This window comes from Aquarana catesbeiana, linkage group LG02 (assembly GCF_042186555.1).
Source record: "Aquarana catesbeiana isolate 2022-GZ linkage group LG02, ASM4218655v1, whole genome shotgun sequence".
NCBI lineage: Eukaryota > Metazoa > Chordata > Amphibia > Anura > Ranidae > Aquarana > Aquarana catesbeiana.
The window spans coordinates 457,877,543-457,898,557 of record NC_133325.1 but is presented as its reverse complement, the minus strand read 5'-3'; the positions used below and the strand labels follow the sequence as shown (position 1 = coordinate 457,898,557).

At 41.0% G+C, this 21,015-nt stretch overlaps 1 protein-coding gene across 1 annotated transcript in view; it reads right to left on the bottom strand.

The window, feature by feature from the left end:
• The window catches only part of SIRT2 (sirtuin 2), a 61,020-nt gene that overhangs the window by 11,032 nt on the left and 28,973 nt on the right, over nucleotides 1-21,015 (bottom strand). Inside the window, exons 8-12 of the mRNA XM_073615638.1 lie at nucleotides 20,582-20,650; nucleotides 20,264-20,393; nucleotides 10,548-10,607; nucleotides 6,950-7,005; nucleotides 1,471-1,547 (exon numbers count right to left, since the gene is read on the bottom strand). Of these exons, the coding sequence (XP_073471739.1) occupies nucleotides 1,471-1,547; nucleotides 6,950-7,005; nucleotides 10,548-10,607; nucleotides 20,264-20,393; nucleotides 20,582-20,650 (392 nt within the window). The remainder of the gene's footprint in view (nucleotides 1-1,470; nucleotides 1,548-6,949; nucleotides 7,006-10,547; nucleotides 10,608-20,263; nucleotides 20,394-20,581; nucleotides 20,651-21,015) is intronic.

Sequence of the window (21,015 nt, the reverse complement as noted above, 5' to 3'; positions counted from 1 at the left end):
GGGAATTATACCACATTGTTTCAGAAAATGAAATATTGCCCCAAGGGTCGGATAAAAGCAAGCAAAGGGTCACATCCAGCTCCTCCAGTTTGGAGACCACTATTCTAAGCTCTAGCTCTAATGGTGGCTTAAAGTGTTAGTAAAGTAATTTTTTTTGGACTTTTGAATATCTCGTAAACTTGTGGTGTTTAGGAAATATTCCCACTGGATACAGCCGGTGATGTTACTGGCGTATGCACTCTGAAGGTCCAGCATACTGTGCAGTGACATCATTGTGGCCCCCGCCACTCATACAGCCAGAGGCCATGAATTGGGAGAAGACCAGGAGAAGATGGAAGCCCTGTCAGTGGTGACAGCATGCCACTGGAGGGCTTTGTTTTAAAAAGGTATGTATTTCATAATGCCATTGCAGGGGATTTTTGAGATTTGACCTAATTTTTTTTTTAATTCAGTTGACTGCAACCTATCTTGTATTATGATACATTTAGGCTGGGAAAAGTATTTCAAGATATTAGTGCACTCTCATTCAGTGCAAACACTGGAGTCAGACACTTACAAACTTGATATTACATTGGGGTTGATTTACTAAAACTGGAGAGTGCAAAATCTGGTGCAGGTGTGCATGGTAGCCAATCAGCTTCTAACTTCAGCTTGGTCAATTAACCTTTGACAAAAAAAAAAAAAAAATGGAAGCTGATTGGTTTGTATGCAGAGCTGTACCATATTTTGCACTTTCCAGTTTTAGTAAATCAACCCCGTAGTCTATTTGTTTACATCTACCTGCAAAACGTACATAAATATCTCATAATTTCAGTATGTTTTACTTAAGTGGTTCTATGTCATATAGGACAGGCTCTGTACTACTCCTAAAGTCCTGACTCTGGTGGAACAATAGACATAACGGGCATTAGGACAATAGAAAATGAAATGAACAAGTCTTTTTCTCACACTAATGCGGTCATAGATCCCATTCTAAAGAATGGCGGTAATACCTTGCATTACTCACACTTTAATTATTTTGTTCAATCACCTTAGACCTCTAGAAGAATATAACAACTATATTTTTTGCATTTGTACCCTCTAGACCGGATTACTGTAATAATTTGTATGCAGAGCTACTAGAGAAAAACTACAGTTAGCACAAAATGCTGCAGCTAAGCAGCCTGTGTAATGGGTATAATACACCAATGTCCCCTGGACTCCAGAATTTCCCTAATAAAATAGGGAGCCTACATTATGGAAAATCCATTTTGGGAGTATGATGCCATATTCTGGCTTACTAATGGCTGTGGCAATGGGGAGCACCTTGTAGATGCCTCACCAATTAATTTTCTAAAGGTTATAAGAAGGCAATATGTTAGTCAGTTTTCTAGCAACTAACCAGATTCAGCCTTTAAAAATCACACACAGGAAAAAAAAAAAAGATAATTAATATGCAGAACCAGCGAGCAAGAACACAGAAATACTTACTTGCCAACAAGAGAAGCAAATGGCTGAACTTGAAGAGATGTTCCCATTACAATAAGGAGGTCGATCTTGGGGAAATCCTACAGAAACATGGAAACCTTGCATTAGAATAGTTGAATACAGAAAGATAAAAAGGAAAGTACAAATAAACAGCCATTTAAAACCCTCATCACTTGTAAATTATTTTCCTTTAGGTGAAAAGATTGATTTTACCTGGCAGCACTAGGGTTGTCGGTTCGAATCCCAACCACGGCACTACCTGCCTGCAGTTTACATGTTCTTCCTGTGCGGGTTTCCTCCGGGTGCTCCAGTATACTCCCACACGCCAAAAACATGTTGATAAGGTAATTGGCTCCTGTCTAAATTGGCCCTAGTATGTGTATGAATGTGAGTTAGAGACCTTAGATTGTAAGCTCCTTAAGGGCAGGGACTGATGTGAATGTACAATGTATATATGTAAAGCTCTGCGTAAATTGTCAGCGCTATAAATCCCTGAAATAAATAAAATTTAAATAATCTGGTCATCTTTATAAATCCCTTGTTAGACTGCTGGGAATCCATAACTTTCTTACAGAGCTCCTTTGCCCTTGACATGACGACACCACACGCACATCAATAGAGAAAGAAAACCACCAGACCCTAGATGTCTGAGACAAACTGTAAATAAGACAAGTTCCACCTGCATACTCCCAGTTTTAATCATTGGCACCTATTCTGGAACACCTGGTTCTAATTCTTATGGATGCAAAGTTGTGACAAAAGTAGGGATGTACTTACTTCATTTAGATTACAAGATTGAATACACAAACTTTACATGTTATTTGTTCAAGTACATCACCTTTTTTTCTCAATAATGTTTAAGGGCCAGTTCACACTGCCTGCATGGTAAAACGCTGCATTTCATAGAACCACAAAAATAGTATGGTGCAACATTAGGTCAGTAGACCTACTGAGGAAGCCCAATCACAGGGTGCAATGCATATAGGAGGGAGGAGCCGAGCATGTGATGTCACCCCGCGGATATCTTGCTTGTTATGTGGTGAGCCGTGACTGTTGCAAATACTGAAAGCCTTGCTGTTTTTATACCTTGTAAGTTTTTATAAATCTTTTTGGGTGCAAAATAAAAGTTTATAAATAGAGAGCACTATGGTTCTGCTTTTCTGTTTATGGCACCCATATTTTATAATGTCTGACCTCAATGGATCAAGGAGATTACTTTGAATCTGGACCCAGACGAGTATCATAGGAGGTTTCCCAACAAGCACAGTTGACAGATTTTCCTTGGATTGTGATGAGTGTGTTATTACCTTTTTATGAGGTTTATTATTGAGGTGAGCATGTTTTTTCACCTCTTTGGTGGAGGCATGCATGACACGTGATGAAGATTTGAGATACCAAATCACAAATTGCACTGTGGTGTTTGAAGTTGTTTCACAGCTATAAAGGACTGATTCTGAGATATTTTGTTTATTATATAATTTGTGTTGCATATGTCACTATTGTTGGGCTACACTATTTTTGTGAATATATGATGATATATGTAGGAGGTGTTGTGGAACCTGCACAGTTTTTGAGCAAGCAACAAAATGTGTTTCTTTTGTTATCATTACTATTATTATTCTTTTGTACAGATTTAGTATATTATATATTTTTGTTGTATACAGTATGTCACCATTGTTGCGCTACACTATTTTTGTGGTTATACGATATATGTAAAAGGTGTTGTGGAATCAACTGCACAGTGTTTGAGCAAGCAACAAAATTAGTATTCATTTTTATCATTACTATCATTATTATTTTGTACCAGGTGTGCTGGTTGCATTTGATCTTTATTTAAAACGCATTTACTGTGCAGATAGTAACAGTTCTGGATGGGGGTGAACTGCACTTTTAAAGCACATAGTAATGTTCACGTTTTTAATTTTATTTTCACTTTATTTAAAACGTCACAGGGTGACATTTTTCATTTATAGTGGTGTGCTCAAATGCAGACAGAAAAGCATCCTTTCAGTGAGCTGCAGTGCGGGACAGAAAACTGCAGTCACATTGCAACTTTTGGCACTGTACAACAGCTCACCTGAAGGCTGCATTTAAGTGTCTTCTGAGTGCCCTTGCTTAGATTGGCATGTTTCTAGTGCAAAAGAAACACAGATTTTCATACATGTGCGAATGAGCTATGTAAGTCATATGTGCATTTTTTCCATCAGTTTTTAGCATGTATTGTGTGAACGAGGCCTTAACCACTTCAATACTGGGCACTTTCACCCCCCTCCTTCCCAGACCAATTTTCAGCTTTCAGCGCTGTCACACTTTGAATAAGAATTGCGCGGTCATGCAAAAATTAGATTTTTATCATTTTTTTCAAACAAATAGAGCTTTTTTTGGTGATATTTAATCACCGCTGGGGTTTTTATTTTTTACACTACAAATAAAAAAAGACCAAAAATTAAAAAAAAGGTATTTTTCTTAGTTTTTGTTATAAAATTTTGCAAATAAGTAATTTCTCTTGATAAATGTTTACCAAAAATGATGCTGTTACATTTCTTTGGTAAAAATAACCCAAATCAGTGTATATTTGGTGTTGGCAGTGATGGGGGACAGACAAGTGTTTTATGGGGACACTGACATGTGTATGGGGACAGGGGTATCAGTGGCACTTGGTGTACTGTATGTGGGGTGATCTGTAACAGCTTTCTGTGTAAAATCATCCTCACACAGAGAGCTGTCACAGATCTGCCCTCTTCTGCCCCCGCACTGAGCTCTCACTGAGCTCGGCGGGGAGAACTGTCAGAGACACGTGTCTCTGTTTACATTGTGACGGCTGTGATTGGACACAGCCGTCACGTGATTGGGAGGGACAATCACAGCGCCCATATCCCGATCTCTGCTCAGCTGGATTCTGTGATCAAAAGGACCAAAGAGCTGTCAAAGGACATCAGGGACAAGATTGTAGACCTGCACAAGGCTGGAATTGGCTACAAGACCATCAGCAAGAAGCTTGATAAGAAGGAAACAACTGTTGGAGCTATTATTCACAAATGGAAATACAAAAACAAAAAACAAAAAACAAAACAAAAACATCAATTGCCCTCGGTCTGGAGCTTAATGTAAGATTTCAACTCATGTGGTAAGAATGATGAGAAAAAAAAAAAGAGGGATCAGCCCAGAACTACATGGGAGGAGCTTGTGAATGATCTCAAGGCATTTGGGACCACAGCCACCAAACAAACCATTGGTAACACAATACGCCGCCATGGATTGAAATCCTGCAGAGCCTGCAAGGCCCCCTCCTCAAGAAGGCACATGAACAGACCCGTCTGACATTTGCCAATGAACAGCTAAATGATTCAGAAAAGGATTGGGAGAAGGTGCTGTGGTCAGATGAGACCAAAATTGAACTCTTTGGCATTAACTTGACTCGCCGTGTTTGGAAGAAAAATGCTGACTATGGCCCTAAGAACACCATCCCTACAGTCAAGCACGTAGGTGGAAATATTATGCTTTGGGGCTCTTTCTCTGCTAAAGGTACAGGCCGACTTTGCTGCATTGAGGGGCCAATGGACGGGGCCATGTATTATAAAATATTGGACGAGAACCTTCTTCCCTCAGCCATAGTACTGAAGATGGGTCGTGGATGGGTCTTCCAGCATGACAATGACCCAAAACATACCATCAAGGCAACAAAGGAGTGGCTCAAGAAGAAGCACATTAAGGTCATGGAATGGCCTAGCCAGTCTCCAGACCTTAATCCTATAGAAAATCTATGGAGGGAGCTGAAACTTTGAGTTGCCAAGCAACAGCCAAGAAACCTTAAGGATTTAGAGAAGCTCTGCAAAGAAGAGTGGACCAAAAACCTTCCTGAGATGTGTAAAAACCTGGTAACAAACTACAAGAAACATCTGATCTCTGTGCTTGCCAACAAGGGTTTCTCTATTTTCATATTACTGGGTTTAGTAACACTTTAAGGCATCTGGTACACTGCTACCTACATACACAATGTTTTAGGCATACAGGCATTTGCTTTCAATGTGCCTTTACACAGACATAAAAACATGGACTGTTTATAGATCGGAATAAAACAAAAACCAGAAATCTGCATTGCCAGTCAGTATTTTACATGCATACGGTACACTCATCAATACAATAAGACCTTTCACACTGAGGCGTTTTTCAGGCGTTTTTGGGCTAAAAATAGCACATGTAAAGCGGCTCCCCTGCAGTCTGAGTGTGAAAGCCGGAGTGTTTTCACACTGAGGCGATGCGCTGGCAGGACGTTAAAAAAACTCCTGCAAGCAGGATCTTTGGAACAGTGAAGGAGCGGTGTATACACCACTCCTAAACCGTTTCTGCCCATTGAAATGAATGGGTGCTGCTGCTGAACCGCCTGCAGCGGCGCTTTGCGGGATATTTTAACCCTTTTTCGTCCGCTAGCGGGGGTTAAAAGCACCCCACTAGCAGCCGAAGACCCCCGCAAAAACAACGGTAAGGCGCCGCTAAAAAATTTCGCTCCGATGGCGCCGACGCCCAAGTGTGAAAGGGGCCTTCAAGAAAATATTGCATTCTGGCAGCTAGAATGTATTGGACGTACACGTGCAAGCATTCGCAAAAAAATGCGCCTGAAATTTTGGCCAGGAATATTGTTCAAATATCAGTACTGTGTGCAAAGTACCTTTAAAGTGGTTGTAAACCTCAGTCATGAAATCTGAACAAAGCACTTGTATCTGTAGTGTTTACATGTCTATCTCCAAAGTTCTAGGTGCCGTTTCAGCACGAGTCACTTCTAAAAAGTTTTCCCAACACACAAAATTTGTGTGGGGGAGGAGCTCAACAGGCAGCTTGTCTATTCACAACACAGTTCTTCTGCTATGTGAAGGGCTGTTTTCCTTTACTCCAACTCACACACTAACTGCAGCCTCTCCGCCCCCTCCTCTGTGCTCCTGACAGAGGAAGAAAGATTTTAACATGCCCTTTGAACTGCTGTAGAGAAGAGAAGACTGCAGATAAACAAGTAAAACGTATAAAGGAGGACTTGTTTCATCTCTTTATCACCTGAAGTTATTCACTTCACTGGGTATATGAGAGGGTGTACAACCACTTTAAAGAACTGATGATGAATAATTTGCATCAAATGTGGCCACATAAGTAACTCCAATGCAATATTAAAAAACAACTCTTTATGTACTAAAAAGAATAAAAACAACTCGTTATTTACTAAACAAAAAAAAAAGTCATGGGTTCCCTTTAGGCTCTAACAGGAAAACAAACAAGAAAATAAAAAACAGAACTTGTTTGTGGTCAGCTGTATTGAATTGTATTGTAACTGCACTGTCTCCCCTCATTTTGTAAAGTGCTGCGCAAACTGTTGGCGCTATTTAAATCCTGAATAATAATAAGGAACATAAAGAAATTGTTTAGCAATTATGTGATAAATACACACCTTTATAATTACAATACAGTTTGAAATTTTGCATTATCTACTTACAGATTTTAAAGCCGAAAAGAAGCGAGATGGCAGACTTTCCCCAAAAAATACAATATCTGAAACATTAAATTTCACCAATTAAGCAGCAAATTTTTTCTATGAAAGCAAACATTTATTATTATATTGCTTACCAAATCTTAGATTTGATGGCTGCATTGGTTTTCTTTAAGCTTTCCATTTTCACCTGGTAAACCAGCCAGTAAGTCTTGTTTTTTTTTCCAGACCAAGCTCTCTTCCAGATGTATCAGTTACAGGATGAGACAAACCATTTAACATTGGCAGGGGTGTTTAGAATAATCAGCTTTTATTTATTCATATAAAGCCTTAATCCTAAAAAGGAAAAGACTGTTTGCTGTAACTGATTATAAAGTGTTAGCTGAAGTTTGGCTTTAATTTTGTTGGTGTACTTAATGCTAGTGCATTTAACACTCCCCTCCCCCCAGACTGACAATGCTCCCGAACTGCTGTAGCTATAAAGGAAATGTCTGCGCTAAGTGAAAAAAGTGCAGCTACTTGTGTAAGCCTAAATACAAAAAAGCTCAAAAACATATCTCCGAAAAACAAGCATGCAACCATTAATTAATCAGTGAAGATGCTTAATCACAACCATACAAACTCATATAAAGATATATATATAGTATTGTGCAAAAGTGATACAATAAAGTAAAAAAATGCTACCAAAAAACGCCCACGTGAACAGTGGTGTGCACCATCAACCTGTTACAAGGACCTAAAGAAAAAGTACTCTGATAGATACACTCACCTTAATGGATTTTGTATATAAGTGGTCAAAAATATATAAGCAAAGTCCATAAAAATGACAATGTGAGTATGGAGAAACTCTAATCAGGAGAGATGGGAGGGAATGAGATGTTCTTGCAGCCCAAAAACTTGTGATAGTACTGCCGCTTACCAGAACAGTTGGACTTCAAATTATAGAGATCATGGGAGCCTGTTGCATCAGCCTGCCGGCATCGAAATCCTCCACCTGTCTTTCAATCCAGGGATTGTGAATACAATCACCCTCAACGACCGAAGCCAACTCCTCTCTCCTTTTGGAATCCACACACAGGAAGAGTTATAATCACCCTTGATTCAGATCTCTTCTCATGGATGATCTCAGTGGTTAACACTCAAGGGAGATAAGAAAAAAGCTCCATAGTGCAGATAAACTTTGAAAAGGGTTTTTTTATTCCAAAAAACTTCATAGCAGCTCACAGCAATTAAAAAAACTTCGGTAAAAGTTCACAGCAAATGTTCACAGCAATCTAGCAATCATAAAAACGAAAACAGGAACGGTTGAAAAACTAATGAAGCAACAGCTCAGGATCAAACCAATTAGCTGGATAAAATGTGATAACGTCAGAATCAGCTGCTCCACCCGACGCGTTTCTCCATAGAAGGCATCAACTGGGAACTGAGGCATCTGAATCAAGGGTGATTATAACTGTTCCTGTGTGTGGATTCCAAAAGGAGAGAGGAGTTGGCTTCGGTCATGGAGGGTGATTGTATTCACGATCCCTGGATTGAAAGACAGGTGGAGGATTTCGTTGCCGGCAGGTGATGCAACAGGCTCCCATGATCTCTATAATTTGAGGTCCAACTGATCTGGTAAGCGGCAGTAAGATCACAAGTTTTTGGGCTGCAAGAACATCTCATTCCCATCTCTCCTGATTAGAGTTTCTCCATACTCACATTGTCATTTTTATGGACTTTGCTTATATATTTTTGATCACTTATATACAAAATCCATTAAGGTGAGTGTATCTATCAGAGTACTTTTGCTTTAGGTCCTTGTAACAGGTTGATGGTGCACACTACTGTTCACATGGGCGTTTTTTGGTAGCATTTTTTTACTTTATTGGATCACTTTTGCACAATACTATATATATATATCTTTATATGAGTTTGTATGGTTGTGTTTAATCATCTTCACTGATTAATTAATTGTTGTGCGCTTGTTTCCCGGACTGCTGTGCCTCCTGATACAGGAGGTGTGTTATTGGCCATATCACCAGGTGAAAACAGAGGGGGTAAAAGTCTAAAAAGAAAACTGATGCAGCCACCACATTTAATGATTAGTAAGCTGCAAAACATTACATTTTCGGTTTTGGGAATACCACTTTAGGTTAAAATGAAAAGAAACCACTTTAAAGTGTTTGTGAATTCAGCCATAATAAAGCTAACAGTAATTAGAAGATAGTATTTTTCAATCAAGAGGTTAAATGTGTGCCTAACTATTTGTAATGTGTGTAAAGTGTTCTACTTTTACTACTAGATCTCTCAGTTTCTCAGAAACTGATAGATCGCTCCCTCTGTACAGAGCTCTGAATTTTTTACCAACACACAGCTCTGGGCTGTGATTAAACACAGCTGATCAGCAGGTCCTAGCCAATGATTCATGGCCAGGACCTATTGATCGGCTGTGTTCAATCACAGCCACACAAGCTCCATGCGCACGCCCTAAACCCGGAAGTAGGCAGTGCCGTATGGGTACATCGCTTTGCCTACAGCGGTCGCTCGCCCTCAGTACATTGAGGGTGGCTGGTTGCCAAGTGGTTAAAGATAACAAATCTAAGACCAAACATCTCCTGTTTAATAACAAATACATCTAGCCATAGTATTCCACTTAGATCATCTTTTTTTCTGTTTGTATTAACAGGCATAAATAGTAATAACTGTACTTTTTTTTTTTTTTTTTTTTCCGTTATCCTTTAAGTAATCCCCTCTCCCAGCACTTACCCATACTCATCTGTGCTCACTCCTGCCAGACCTAACTGTGAAGCTTGCTGAAACATGGGACGAACAGGAGAGCACCTGTGACCCACGCTTGTCATCGCGTGGGTGACAAGGATCGCTTGCCAGGCAAGTCTGCCATAATGTGCTAACATGCTTTGCATACATGGATTTTAATTGTGGGATCTCTGCACTTGACTTCCTGAGTCTGCATACTTGCTGCGGCTATGTGTATGACTACACTGCTGTGGTATAAGAAGCCAGGAGTGAACCCAGCCCACCATACTCCAACTAGAACTAAAATACCACTTTTGAATAGACTTCGGATTCAGAGTAAACACCTGGTAGAAATATTTTAGCATCCTGGATAATCACAGATCCTTACCATGGAACCGTGTAATAATCCAGCATTTCTAGATGCACTGTTGGCCACAGGAGCAATTAACAACATTAAAAGTGGTTAATTAAAAAGAGTTACTTACAACTAAACATATTTTAGAACTACATCACAGATGTGATTAAGCCTGGCCATACACAGTGAAGTATTTCTTTGTTCAATCAGTGGGCAAAAAAAATAAATAAATAAATAAAACAGATTCCTCCATCCATAAAATTAGGTGGATGATGAAATTCCCTTCTCAGCTGAAACATTGTATTCTGACAGCAGTACCCTCTGATACACTGCTTGATGGCTGTAGTTGCTAATCTTCAGAACATTTTCCAACATGTTCCTTCAACAGATATCAATTAAATAAATCGACTCCTGCCGAGAGTAGATGGTCACACACTGATCGAAATTTGGGGGGTCCCAGGTGGATTGGCCAAAATTTCAATCAGTGTATGGCCAGCTTTTACAACTCACCGGGTTTGACCAAGTTGTTACACTTTTCACACTTGGGGATCAAATCAGAGAAAATTTTTTCTGAAAAGATAAAAAGAATACATCATAAAAAAATATCTGCTGAAATTAAAATAAGGTTTTAGCTTTGTACATCTATATGATTAAGTTACTTTGATACGAACAAAGATAAAAACAAACATTTTACTCCTAAAGTGTTATTAAACCCTAACCCACATCATTCAAAACCATCAGTAAATGGTGTATTACATGCTGTTCATACTCACTCAGTCACTATGGGATTTATTCGGTGTATTCTTCAAAAAACCTGGTTGATCCTGCAGTTCTCTGTCTCCCCTTCTGTCCATGTCCCCACTGCAGTTAGGGATTTTGCGGAGTAGTTTTGGCAATTAGTGCACATGCTCAGTTTTCAGCGAGTTTCTATGTGGAGCATTTCCCCCCATTACATCTGAGCAGTTCATGTGACTATAGAGTCACACATGTGGTTGTATAGAAAGTGGTAAAGCCCACTCCCTCCCTCCTCCTCCATGCCCACTAACCAGCTAAACACAATGGGGGTGGGATATTACATATTTAGTGGGGGAAATAATTATTTAATCCCCTGCAGATTTTTTAAGTTTGCCCACTTACAAAAAAATGAAGGGTCAATCATTTCTTATCATAGGTGTTTATTAAATGATAGAGACAGAATATCAACCAAAAATCCAGAAAAAACACATGAAACAAATGTTATAGATAGAGTTACCATTCGGTGAGTAAAAATAGGATTTTTATTACAGCTTACCTGTAAAATCCTTTTCCTGGAGTACATCATAGGACACAGAGCAGCATAGTAATTACTATGTGGGTTATAGACCACCTTCAGGTGATGGACACTGGCACACCCTAAACAGGAAGTTGTCTCCCTATATAACCCCTCCTCCTACCAAGAGTACCTCAGTTTTTCTAGCAAAGCAATATACGTATTCATATACTCCAGAACAGAGGGGTGGGACCTCTGTGTCCCATGATGTACTCCAAGAAAAGGATTTTACAGTTAAGCTGTAATAAAATCCTATTTTCTTTATCGTACATCATAGGACACAGAGCAGCATAGTAATTACTATGTGGGACGACCCATAGCAATGCTATTTGAGGGGAGGGAGACACAACCTGTAGGGCGCCAACAGACTTGAGGACCTATTTTGCTGCCTGCAGCACACTGCACCCAAAGTCGATATCCTCATGCCCTTTTTTACATCCACTTGATAAAATCTGGTGAATGTATGGACTGCAGACCAAGTTGTGGCCTTGCAGATCTGAGCCATGGTGGCTTGGTGATGAACTGCCCAAGAAGCACTAAGCGCTCTGGTAGAGTGTGCTTTGACTTGAAAAGGTGGAATCTAAATCTGAATTATAACTTGCCGAATCCACTTAGAGACAGTGGATTTCGACGCTGCCTGTCCTTACTTAGGAGCCTCTGGCAGTAAAAATAAGACATCAGTATTCCAGATCCAAGCAGTCGCCTTTAAATAGACCTTGACCGCTTTTCTTTCCTGGAACATGGTTTTGGAAAAAATGATGGCAGAATAATATCTTGGTTCAGGTGGAAACCTGAGACCACTTCTGGCAAAAAACCTAGACGAAGGAGCAACACCACTCTGTCCTCATGAATAATCAAGTATGGCTCTTTACAAGAAAGAGCAGCCAGTTCCGAAACCCTCCTAGCTGAGGATATAGCAACCAAGAACGCTAACTTCCTTGTCAGAAGGACTAAGGGAATATGTTGTATTGGTGCAAAATGGCTGTTTTTGTAACACTGACAAAACTTAGTTCAAATCCCAAGGGTTCAAAGGAGGTCTGACTGGCGGATTAAGCCGCATTACCCCTTGCATAAAACCCCAGACTAAAGAATGTGAAGCAAGTGGTCTTTGAATTAAGACCGATAAAGCTGAGACTTGGCCTTTAATAGTACTCAAGGCCAAATTCATCTCTACCCCTATTTGTAGAAAGGCAAGAATTCGTCTCCTCAGAATGTGGGTTTCAATAGCCAAGCCGTTAAATTTAGCGTTCATAAGGTAGGATGGAACATCGACCCCTGTGAGAGTAGGTCTGGCCGTAGTGGAGGGGACCATGGATCCTCCACCGCCATCTTTACGATTTCTGCATACCAGGACCTTCTGGGCCATGCTGGGGCTACCAGAATTACCGGATTTCTTTCCAGCTTGATCCTGCAAAGAAGTCATGGCAGCAACTGAATAGGGAAAAAAACCTAATTTAGTGAAAACTGACCCCATGGGGTCACCACGCATCTGTCTCGCATGCGAGTGGATCCCTTGACCAACTACATGTTGAACCTGGATGCCAAAAGAGCTACGTCCGAGATCCCCCATCTTTGGCATATAGCCAGAAAGATTTCAGGGTGAAGGAACCACTCCCCCGGGAACAACTGCTGGCGACTTACATAGTCTGCCTGCCAATTCTCTATTCCCAGAATGAAGACTGCCGATAGGCAAGGAACATCCCAAGCTAGAACATGGTCCACCACTCTGAGCTGCGTGACCCTTTGTGCCCCCTTGGCGATTGATATAGGCCACAGCTGTGGCATTGTCAAATTGGATCCTGACAGGACAATCCCGTAACCTGAATGTTCAGGGCCTCAGAGCCAGACGTGCTGCCCGAATCTCTAGGATGTTAATGGGCAAGGCTTGTCCCTGGACAGTTGTCTTTTCCAGTACTGCTCCCCAACCTTAAAAGTTGGCATTTGTCGTTACCACTTTTAAGGTAACTGGTATGAAGGTTTTTTCCTTCTTCAGATTCCCGGATACCGAGCACCAACTGAGGCTCAAGAACACCTTTGGGGGACAGCCTCATTTGGCAAATCTAGAGCTTGAACCGTTTTGTTCCAAGCGGACAGGATGCTGTTTTGCAACAGTCTCGAATGGAACTGGCATAGGGAACCGCTTCGAATAAAGCCACCATTTTTCCTAACCACCTCATGCAAAGGCGAATGGAGCAATCTCTTTTCGACCTGACAATCTGCACCAGTTCTCTGGTTCTCTGGTTGCTCTTCTGTGGGGATTTCTATGATCACCCCCTGAGCCAGTAAACGGTCGAGTGCCTGAAACAGAGATTGCCTTTTCCCTGGATCTTTGGGAACGTTTGACCTCAGAAAAAACAAGACGGTGTAAACTCCCGAAATTCTAGTTTGTACCCTAGAGTCACCGTGGAGATAACCCATCTGTCCTGAATTTCCTCTTGCCAGACTTCTGAGTATTGCAGAAGTCTTCCTCCCACTCTGGTGAGGGGGGGCGTCCCTTCATAATGAGACTTTAGAAATCTGTTTTGCAGGTTTCCGCCCCCAGGACTTCATTTGTGCCTGGGCCTGACCCTGAGGTTTTCCTCTAGAGTCTGACGGCGGAGGGCGTGTATTCTGGCAAAAGAGTACTTTCCCACTAAAAACAGTTGGGATGTATTTGTCCAAATCATCCCCCAAATAGCTGATTCCCATGAGAAAAAAAAACAGTCAGGAGCTTTTTGCATGGTGCTCCGGCTGACCACTTTTTTAACCACAGGATTCTACGCACGTGTACTAGCACAAGAGAAAGGCGGGACGCCTGGAGATAGAATCTTTAATGGCGTCTATGGCAAACATAATGCTCTTGGTAGTTTGGCCAAATCCCGGGCTTGCTGTGCAGGAACCTCTTTAAGGGCCTGTCTAAACTGGTCCTTTAGGGATTGACAGATGCCTATTGCAGCAGCTGCGGACTGAGTAACCGCACCTGCTAAAGACAAGGAGGATTTTAACAGGGATTTCCAACTTTTTATCCGTTGGATCATTAAGCATTTGTGCATTGTCTACTGACAAGTTAGACTTTTATTTATACTGGAAATCGCAGCGTCATCTGCTGGTATAATCCATCTTTTTGGTGAATTTCTCCTCCATGGGATAGAGAACTGAGAATCTCTTTGGAGGGAGAAAATGCTAATCCGGGTGATCCCATTCAGCATAAATAAGCTGTTCTAGTAATGCATGGACAGAAAACGCATGCAAAGGCTGTGAGGGTTTTATGGAACCCAAGGAAGAAAACTAACTTTCAGTTGACTCCATTAGGGGTAGCATGAAAGGGGAATGAACCATTTGCGTAAGAGATTGTACCAGCAATTTCTCAGATTGCGAGGCTGAAAAGGGTTCATCTACCGTTGTTTCCTCCACAGAGGAGAAATCAGTTTGTCTTTCCTCCTGATCGCCTGAGGGTAACACCTCATCCTCTACCCACTGATCCCCTTGAAAAGGGTCTAAGGGGGGGGAGGGGGATCTAACACGCTTCCTATCCATTTGGATGGAGGATGCGATTAAAGACGCTAATCTTCCCTCTAGGCCCTGCAGGGCGGAGGAAAAGGCATCTTCAGTCACGTATACAGGGGCTGAGATGTGAGAAGCAGCTGCACCAACAAATGTCTCACCCTGGCTTGTTACAACTGGTATTTCAGGCGAGGATGCAGTGTGGAGGCACGGCTGGAGTTCCCAGCGCCTGGGGGTGAAATCTTTGGTACCTTTTATCACATTTTTGTGGTGTCTTTTTTGGCAGACATAGTCCTAAGCACAAAGAGCAGAGGAACTATTTAAATGCACAAATCGCTGAACAACAGTCTGACAGAATAATGCCGCTATACAGTCTAGTGCTGGGAAAAAAATGTCCTTCCATATTAGGAATGGCTGTTTTTGCACCCTTACATGCCCCACCGCTCCTGTGTCCCGAGTCTAGCCAGCTTGCCTTCGGGTCCCGCAGACCCAACAGGGGGGGGAGCTGGCATGGGAGTAAAACTTCTGGAGCCGAAACCGGGACCTCTGCACCCCACACGGCGGGGGGGGGGTATTACAAGGGGCGCCACAACAATTGTTGATCCCCGACCCCTCATGGTCCCATCAGGGGGGAGGAATGCAGGATGGCAGATCTCTTACCTGCAAAGAGAAATCCCCACTGTGCAAGCTGCTGCTGCCACACATGGACTGACACTGAGCTGAAGTGAAGACAACAGATCAGGAATGTGCATATACTCCCTCTAGTGGAGGATTTAAGGCATGGCAACATTTTTCCTTAAAGTGGATGTAAACCCAATGTAATCCTTTCTAAACTACTGCCATAGGAGTTATCTATGAGGATATATAAGCCTCCTGCATGTATCCTTACCTGTCAAATGTCTCCCCTCTGTCTGTTATGAGAGCCGAAAAACTGCAGATTCTGTGGGAGGGTCTGTTGTCTGGAGCTCGGTGGGTGGAGTCGTGATGTCAGTAGACTCCCCGCCCACCTCTACACTCCCCTTGTCAATATTTATTTTCTCTGTGTATTTCTAACACTGAACTTCTGCTGAACTTCTGCTATGATCTCTAACATCCAGTGAAAAGACAGGAAAGTAACCACATGACTTCAGCATGCCAAATCATGCTGAGGTGTGGAACAGCCAATCCTTGCAGAGCTACTGAAGAAAGGAGTGGGGGAGGGAATTAAAAAATAATGCCTATGTCTTAGGCTGTCACTCACAGCAAGGGGGGGTATTTGACAAAGTTTTTCTCAGTTTGTCAAGAATTCTCTCACTGAACAATAAAAGAGGATTGCTCAGAGATGGATTAACTCTGTGTGGCAAGACTGGGCTCAAATGATAGAAAATCTTATACTCTACAGTATGAGATTATATATATATATATATATATATATATATATATAAAAATTTTGGGTTTACATCCACTTTAAGGAAGAAAAATCATAGGTGGACTTTTTCAGTTCCTATGCTTCTTCCCTTACCTTATCCTCGCCGCAGGATACTGCTGAAGTCAGACAAATCCAAACTTCACCCATCACGGCGGGCTGCCTTTAAGGACCGGGTCCCTTTTTATCAGGGTTCCACTCCCTTGGAATTGTATAGCACCCCTCAGGAAAAACTTTAGGTAATGTGAGCATGACCAAAAAGCAATGGGCCCCGGGGTCCAGCCCTGCAAAGAGAGGCATTACAGGCTAAATCTCATGCTTCGTATACGAGGCCCGGGTACCATCCACGTTAGCTTCAGTGGCACTTTGGATAGATCCGGTCTATGAAGGCTATTTAAATCCAGCATAGATCCCTCCTGGAGCTCCTCAGAGCACATCTTCACTCGTGACCAACACCTTAGACACTGGTGAAAAAACTGAGGTACTCTTGGTAGGAGGAGGGGTTATATAGGGAGGCAACTTCCTGTTTAGGGTGTGCCAGTGTCCATCACCTGAAGGTGGTCTATAACCCACATTGTAATTACTATGCTGCTCTGTGTCCCATGATGTACGATAAAGAAATAAGTATTTGATCTCCAAGCAAAACATGACTTAGTATTTGGTGGAGAAACCCTCGTTGGCAACCAAAGAGGTAATACGCTTCTTGTAGTTGGTGACCAGATTTGCACACATCTCAGGAGGGATTTTGGTCCACTCTTCTTTACAGAGCTTCTCTAAATCCTGAAGGATTCTTGGCTGTTGCTTGGCAACTCGAAGTTTCAGCTCCCTCCATAAATTGTCTATAGGATTAAGGTCTGGAGACTGGCTAGGCCACTCCATAACCCTAATGTGCTTCTTCTTGAGCCACTCCTGTGTTGCCCCGTCCATTGGCCCCTCAATGCGGCAAAGTCAGCCTATACCTTTAGCAGAGAAACAGCCCCAAAGCATTAGGTTTCCACCTCAGTGCTTGGCTGTAGGGATCGTGTTCTTTGGGTCATAGTCAGCATTTTTCTTCCTCCAAACACAGCAAGTCGAGTTAATGCCAAAAGAGCCCAATTTTGGTCTCATCTGACCACAGCACCTTCTCCCAATCCTTCTGTGAATCATTTAGATGTTCATTGGCAATCTTCATACGGGCCTGTTCATGTGCCTTCTTGAAGAGGGGAACCTTGCGGGTGCTGCAGGATTTCAATCCATGGAGGCATATTGTGTTACCAATGGTTTGTTTGGTGACTGTGGTCCCAACTGCCTTGAGATCACTCACAAGCTCCTCCCGTGTAGTTCTGAGCTGATCCCTCACTTTTCTCATGATCATCCTTACCCCATGAGGCGAAACCTTACATGGAGCTCCAGACCGAGGGCGATTAAAGGTTATTTTGTATTTATTCCATTTGCAAATAATCGCTCCAACAGTTGTCTCCTTGTCTTGTAGCCCATTCCAGCCTTGTGCAGGTCTACAGTCTTGTCCTTGACATCCTTTGAAAGCGCCTTGGTCTTGCCCATGATGGTGGGTTTGAATGGAAGAAAGAGATTCTGTGAACAGGTTTCTTTGATGCACATAACGAGTTGTGTTAGGAGCACCTTCCTAAATTGACAGGAGTACCCTCCTAAATTGACAGGAGTAATCTGTGTACCACATGAGCACATACTGTAACCAGTCTGTGGGAGCCAGAATTATTGTTGGTTGGTAGGGAATCAAATACTTATTTTACTCATTGAACTGCAACTCAATTTATAACATTTGTGTTGTGTTTTTTCTGGATTTTTGATTGATATTCTGGTCTCTATCATTTAAAATACACCTATAGAAAATAGCTGCTCAGAAGGGCATAAATCACTAAAATATGGGTACCTACATCCAAATAATATCAAGAATATTTTTTCCAAAAATACCCTTTTCCAAAAATATTCATAAAATACACCTATGATAAAAATTATAGACCATTTCTTTGTAAGTGGGCAAACTTACAAAACCTGCAGGGGATCAAATAATTATTTTCCCCACTGTAGATTGACGGAGGCTTCATCTTCCTCGTATACTAAGACACAGGCTGGAGGGGCATGATACAGCCTGTGACTACTAGAAATCAACCCACACCAGGTTATTGCCAAAAAATAATAAAAATTTGATTTTAAATAAATATTTGTATGACAATTTAACAACTTGCCGACCAGCTCGCACAGATATCCTGTGGCAGGTCAGCTCTCCTGCGCGAACCGACATACCTGTACGTCGGTCCGTGCAAGGAGATAGCAGGCACAAGTAATGTCTGCCGGCGACCCGTGATCGCGGTGAGGAGAGGCAGAACGGGGAACTGCCTATGTAAACAAGGCGATTCCCTGTTCTGTCAGATTGACATAGACAGAGATCTACTGTTCCTGTTACTGTTGTGTTAGAACACACCCAGGGAACACACCTAAGCCCTTGATCGCCTAGTGTTAACCCCTTCCCTGCCAGTGTCGTTTTTACATTGATCAGTGCATTTTTATAGCATTAATCAATGTAATGTCACTAGTCCCCAAAAAGTGGCATTTGAGGTCAGGTTTGTCCGCCACAATGTCGCAATCCCGCTAAAAATCGCAGATCGCCCCATTACCAGTAACAACAATAAAAAATAAAATAAAAGTCCCTAAATCTATCCCCTAGTTTGTAGATGCGTTAACTTTTGCGCAAACCATTGAATATATGCCTATTGCGATTTTTTTTTACCAAAAATATGTAGAAATGTAGAAGAATATATGTTGGCCTAAACTGAAGAATAAATTTGTTTTTTTTATATTTTTTCTGGTATATGTATTATAGCAGAAAGTAAAAAAAAAATATTTTTTTTAAAAAATGTTTTTCTTTTTTTTTTTGTTTTTTTTTGTTTATGGAGCGAAAAATAAAAACCCGCAGAGGTGATCAAATACCACCAAAAGAAAGCTCTATTTGTGGGTAAAAAAGGACATCAATTTTGTTTGGGTACAGCACCGCACGACGTGCAATTGTCAGTTAAAGCAACGCAGTGCCGTATTGCAAAAAATGGCCTGGTCATTAAGGGGGCAAATCCTTCTAGGGCTGAAGTGGTTTAAACAGTTTATTGATATAAATTATTTATTTTTACTCTGTATCCCAAAGGTTGCTTTTATTTTTATTTTCAACATATGACCAGCAGCAGAGGACTAGAAGCATCATAGAAAACCGATTCTGCCCAGATTATGGTGCACTTGCAACTTAATTTAGGTGTGCTTAAAGCGGAACTTTAGACAGAAAATGATGTCCTGCTAGATCACTTCTGGCTGGCCCCTTTTATAGCTTTGTAAAACATTAAAAATAAGTTTCTATACTGTTTAAAATCCAGCAATACACTGTGTTCATCCTGCTCTGCACATGCTCAGTTGCTCTCCCCATTTTAGGCATTTTCAGGCACTGCTGAGTTTGTAGAAGCCGATCTACTGACAGCCTTAAAGCGGAATTAAACCCTTCTATCCTTTATAGCCAAGGAAGCTGCTTCTTTTTGATCTGCAACTGTCATGATGCTGCACATGTGATCAGTTATGACACCAGCCATTTGATGATTTGACATTTTGGTTAAGGAAACAAGCAAATATGACAGTTAGCAATTCCAGGAATGTAACTGTTTTTTGAAACCATTAAAATAGATGGTTTACTTCCGCTTTATGATTTACTGCTGTTCAGGGTCTCTGGGCTTCAGCAAAATGGCAGCCTTGAGCAAGAAGAAACAAGAAAAACACTGGAGGCAATTAACAGCACACACAAATTTTGGTAGCATAATTATTAATGTGGAACGTATGTTTCCTGCTAAAGAACATTCTTTTTTATCAAGCTGTTATTGGTAAAGTTCCGCTTTAAGAAACGTTGAGTAAATTTTAAAGAGTCCCATTACCACTGACCAACTGATCAGCTTGCTGTTGGCCCATTCAAACAAATGTAACTTGTCAGATACTGATTTTATTATGAAAAGTAAATAAAGAAAATCTGGATGATACCTTTCATCCAAGAAAGGGAATACTCTTCTCTACAGAATGTTCCAACACAGTGAGAGGTGTGGAAAGTTCCATGAGCCTCTACCAAGTCATCAGAAGAGAGACCGGCTACCCGTTCGAGTGTATCTATGTTCTAAGAAGCAAACAGGATATGGAAAATGTTCCAATATAGTAAGATAACAAAAAAACAATACTGAATGGTGTGATTACATTAACATTATAATTTATATTGTTTATTCAATACCTCTAGCTATGTAATTACAGTACGTTAGGTAATTCTTTCCCAACTGTGTCAATCAAAAGAGCACAAGCAGTAAATACCTGAGTGTAGCACCGAAGTAACATTCCCTTTTCTTTCATCAGACGCATAAAATAATGACAAATAGTTGGCTGCAAAAAAGAAAGAAACATCAATAATATTTGCTGGCAAAAAAAAAAAGGGAAGAAGGATGCAATAAAATCCCGAACCTGGGTTTTTATTTTATGCGATTTAAATGAAAATTTTGAAGAAAAAACAAAACAAAAAACAAACAAGAAAAAAACAAAAATAAAACCAAAACAATATTTTTACTTTCTGTTATAAAATATAACCAATAAAAAAAAAAAGTCTTGATAAATTTTTACCAAAATGTATTCTGGTGCATGTTTTTGATAAAAAAAAATCCCAATAACTGTATTATGGTTTGCGTGAAAGTTATGGCACATACAAACTATAGTTTATATACTGGAATTGTTATTTTTTTATACTACTAATG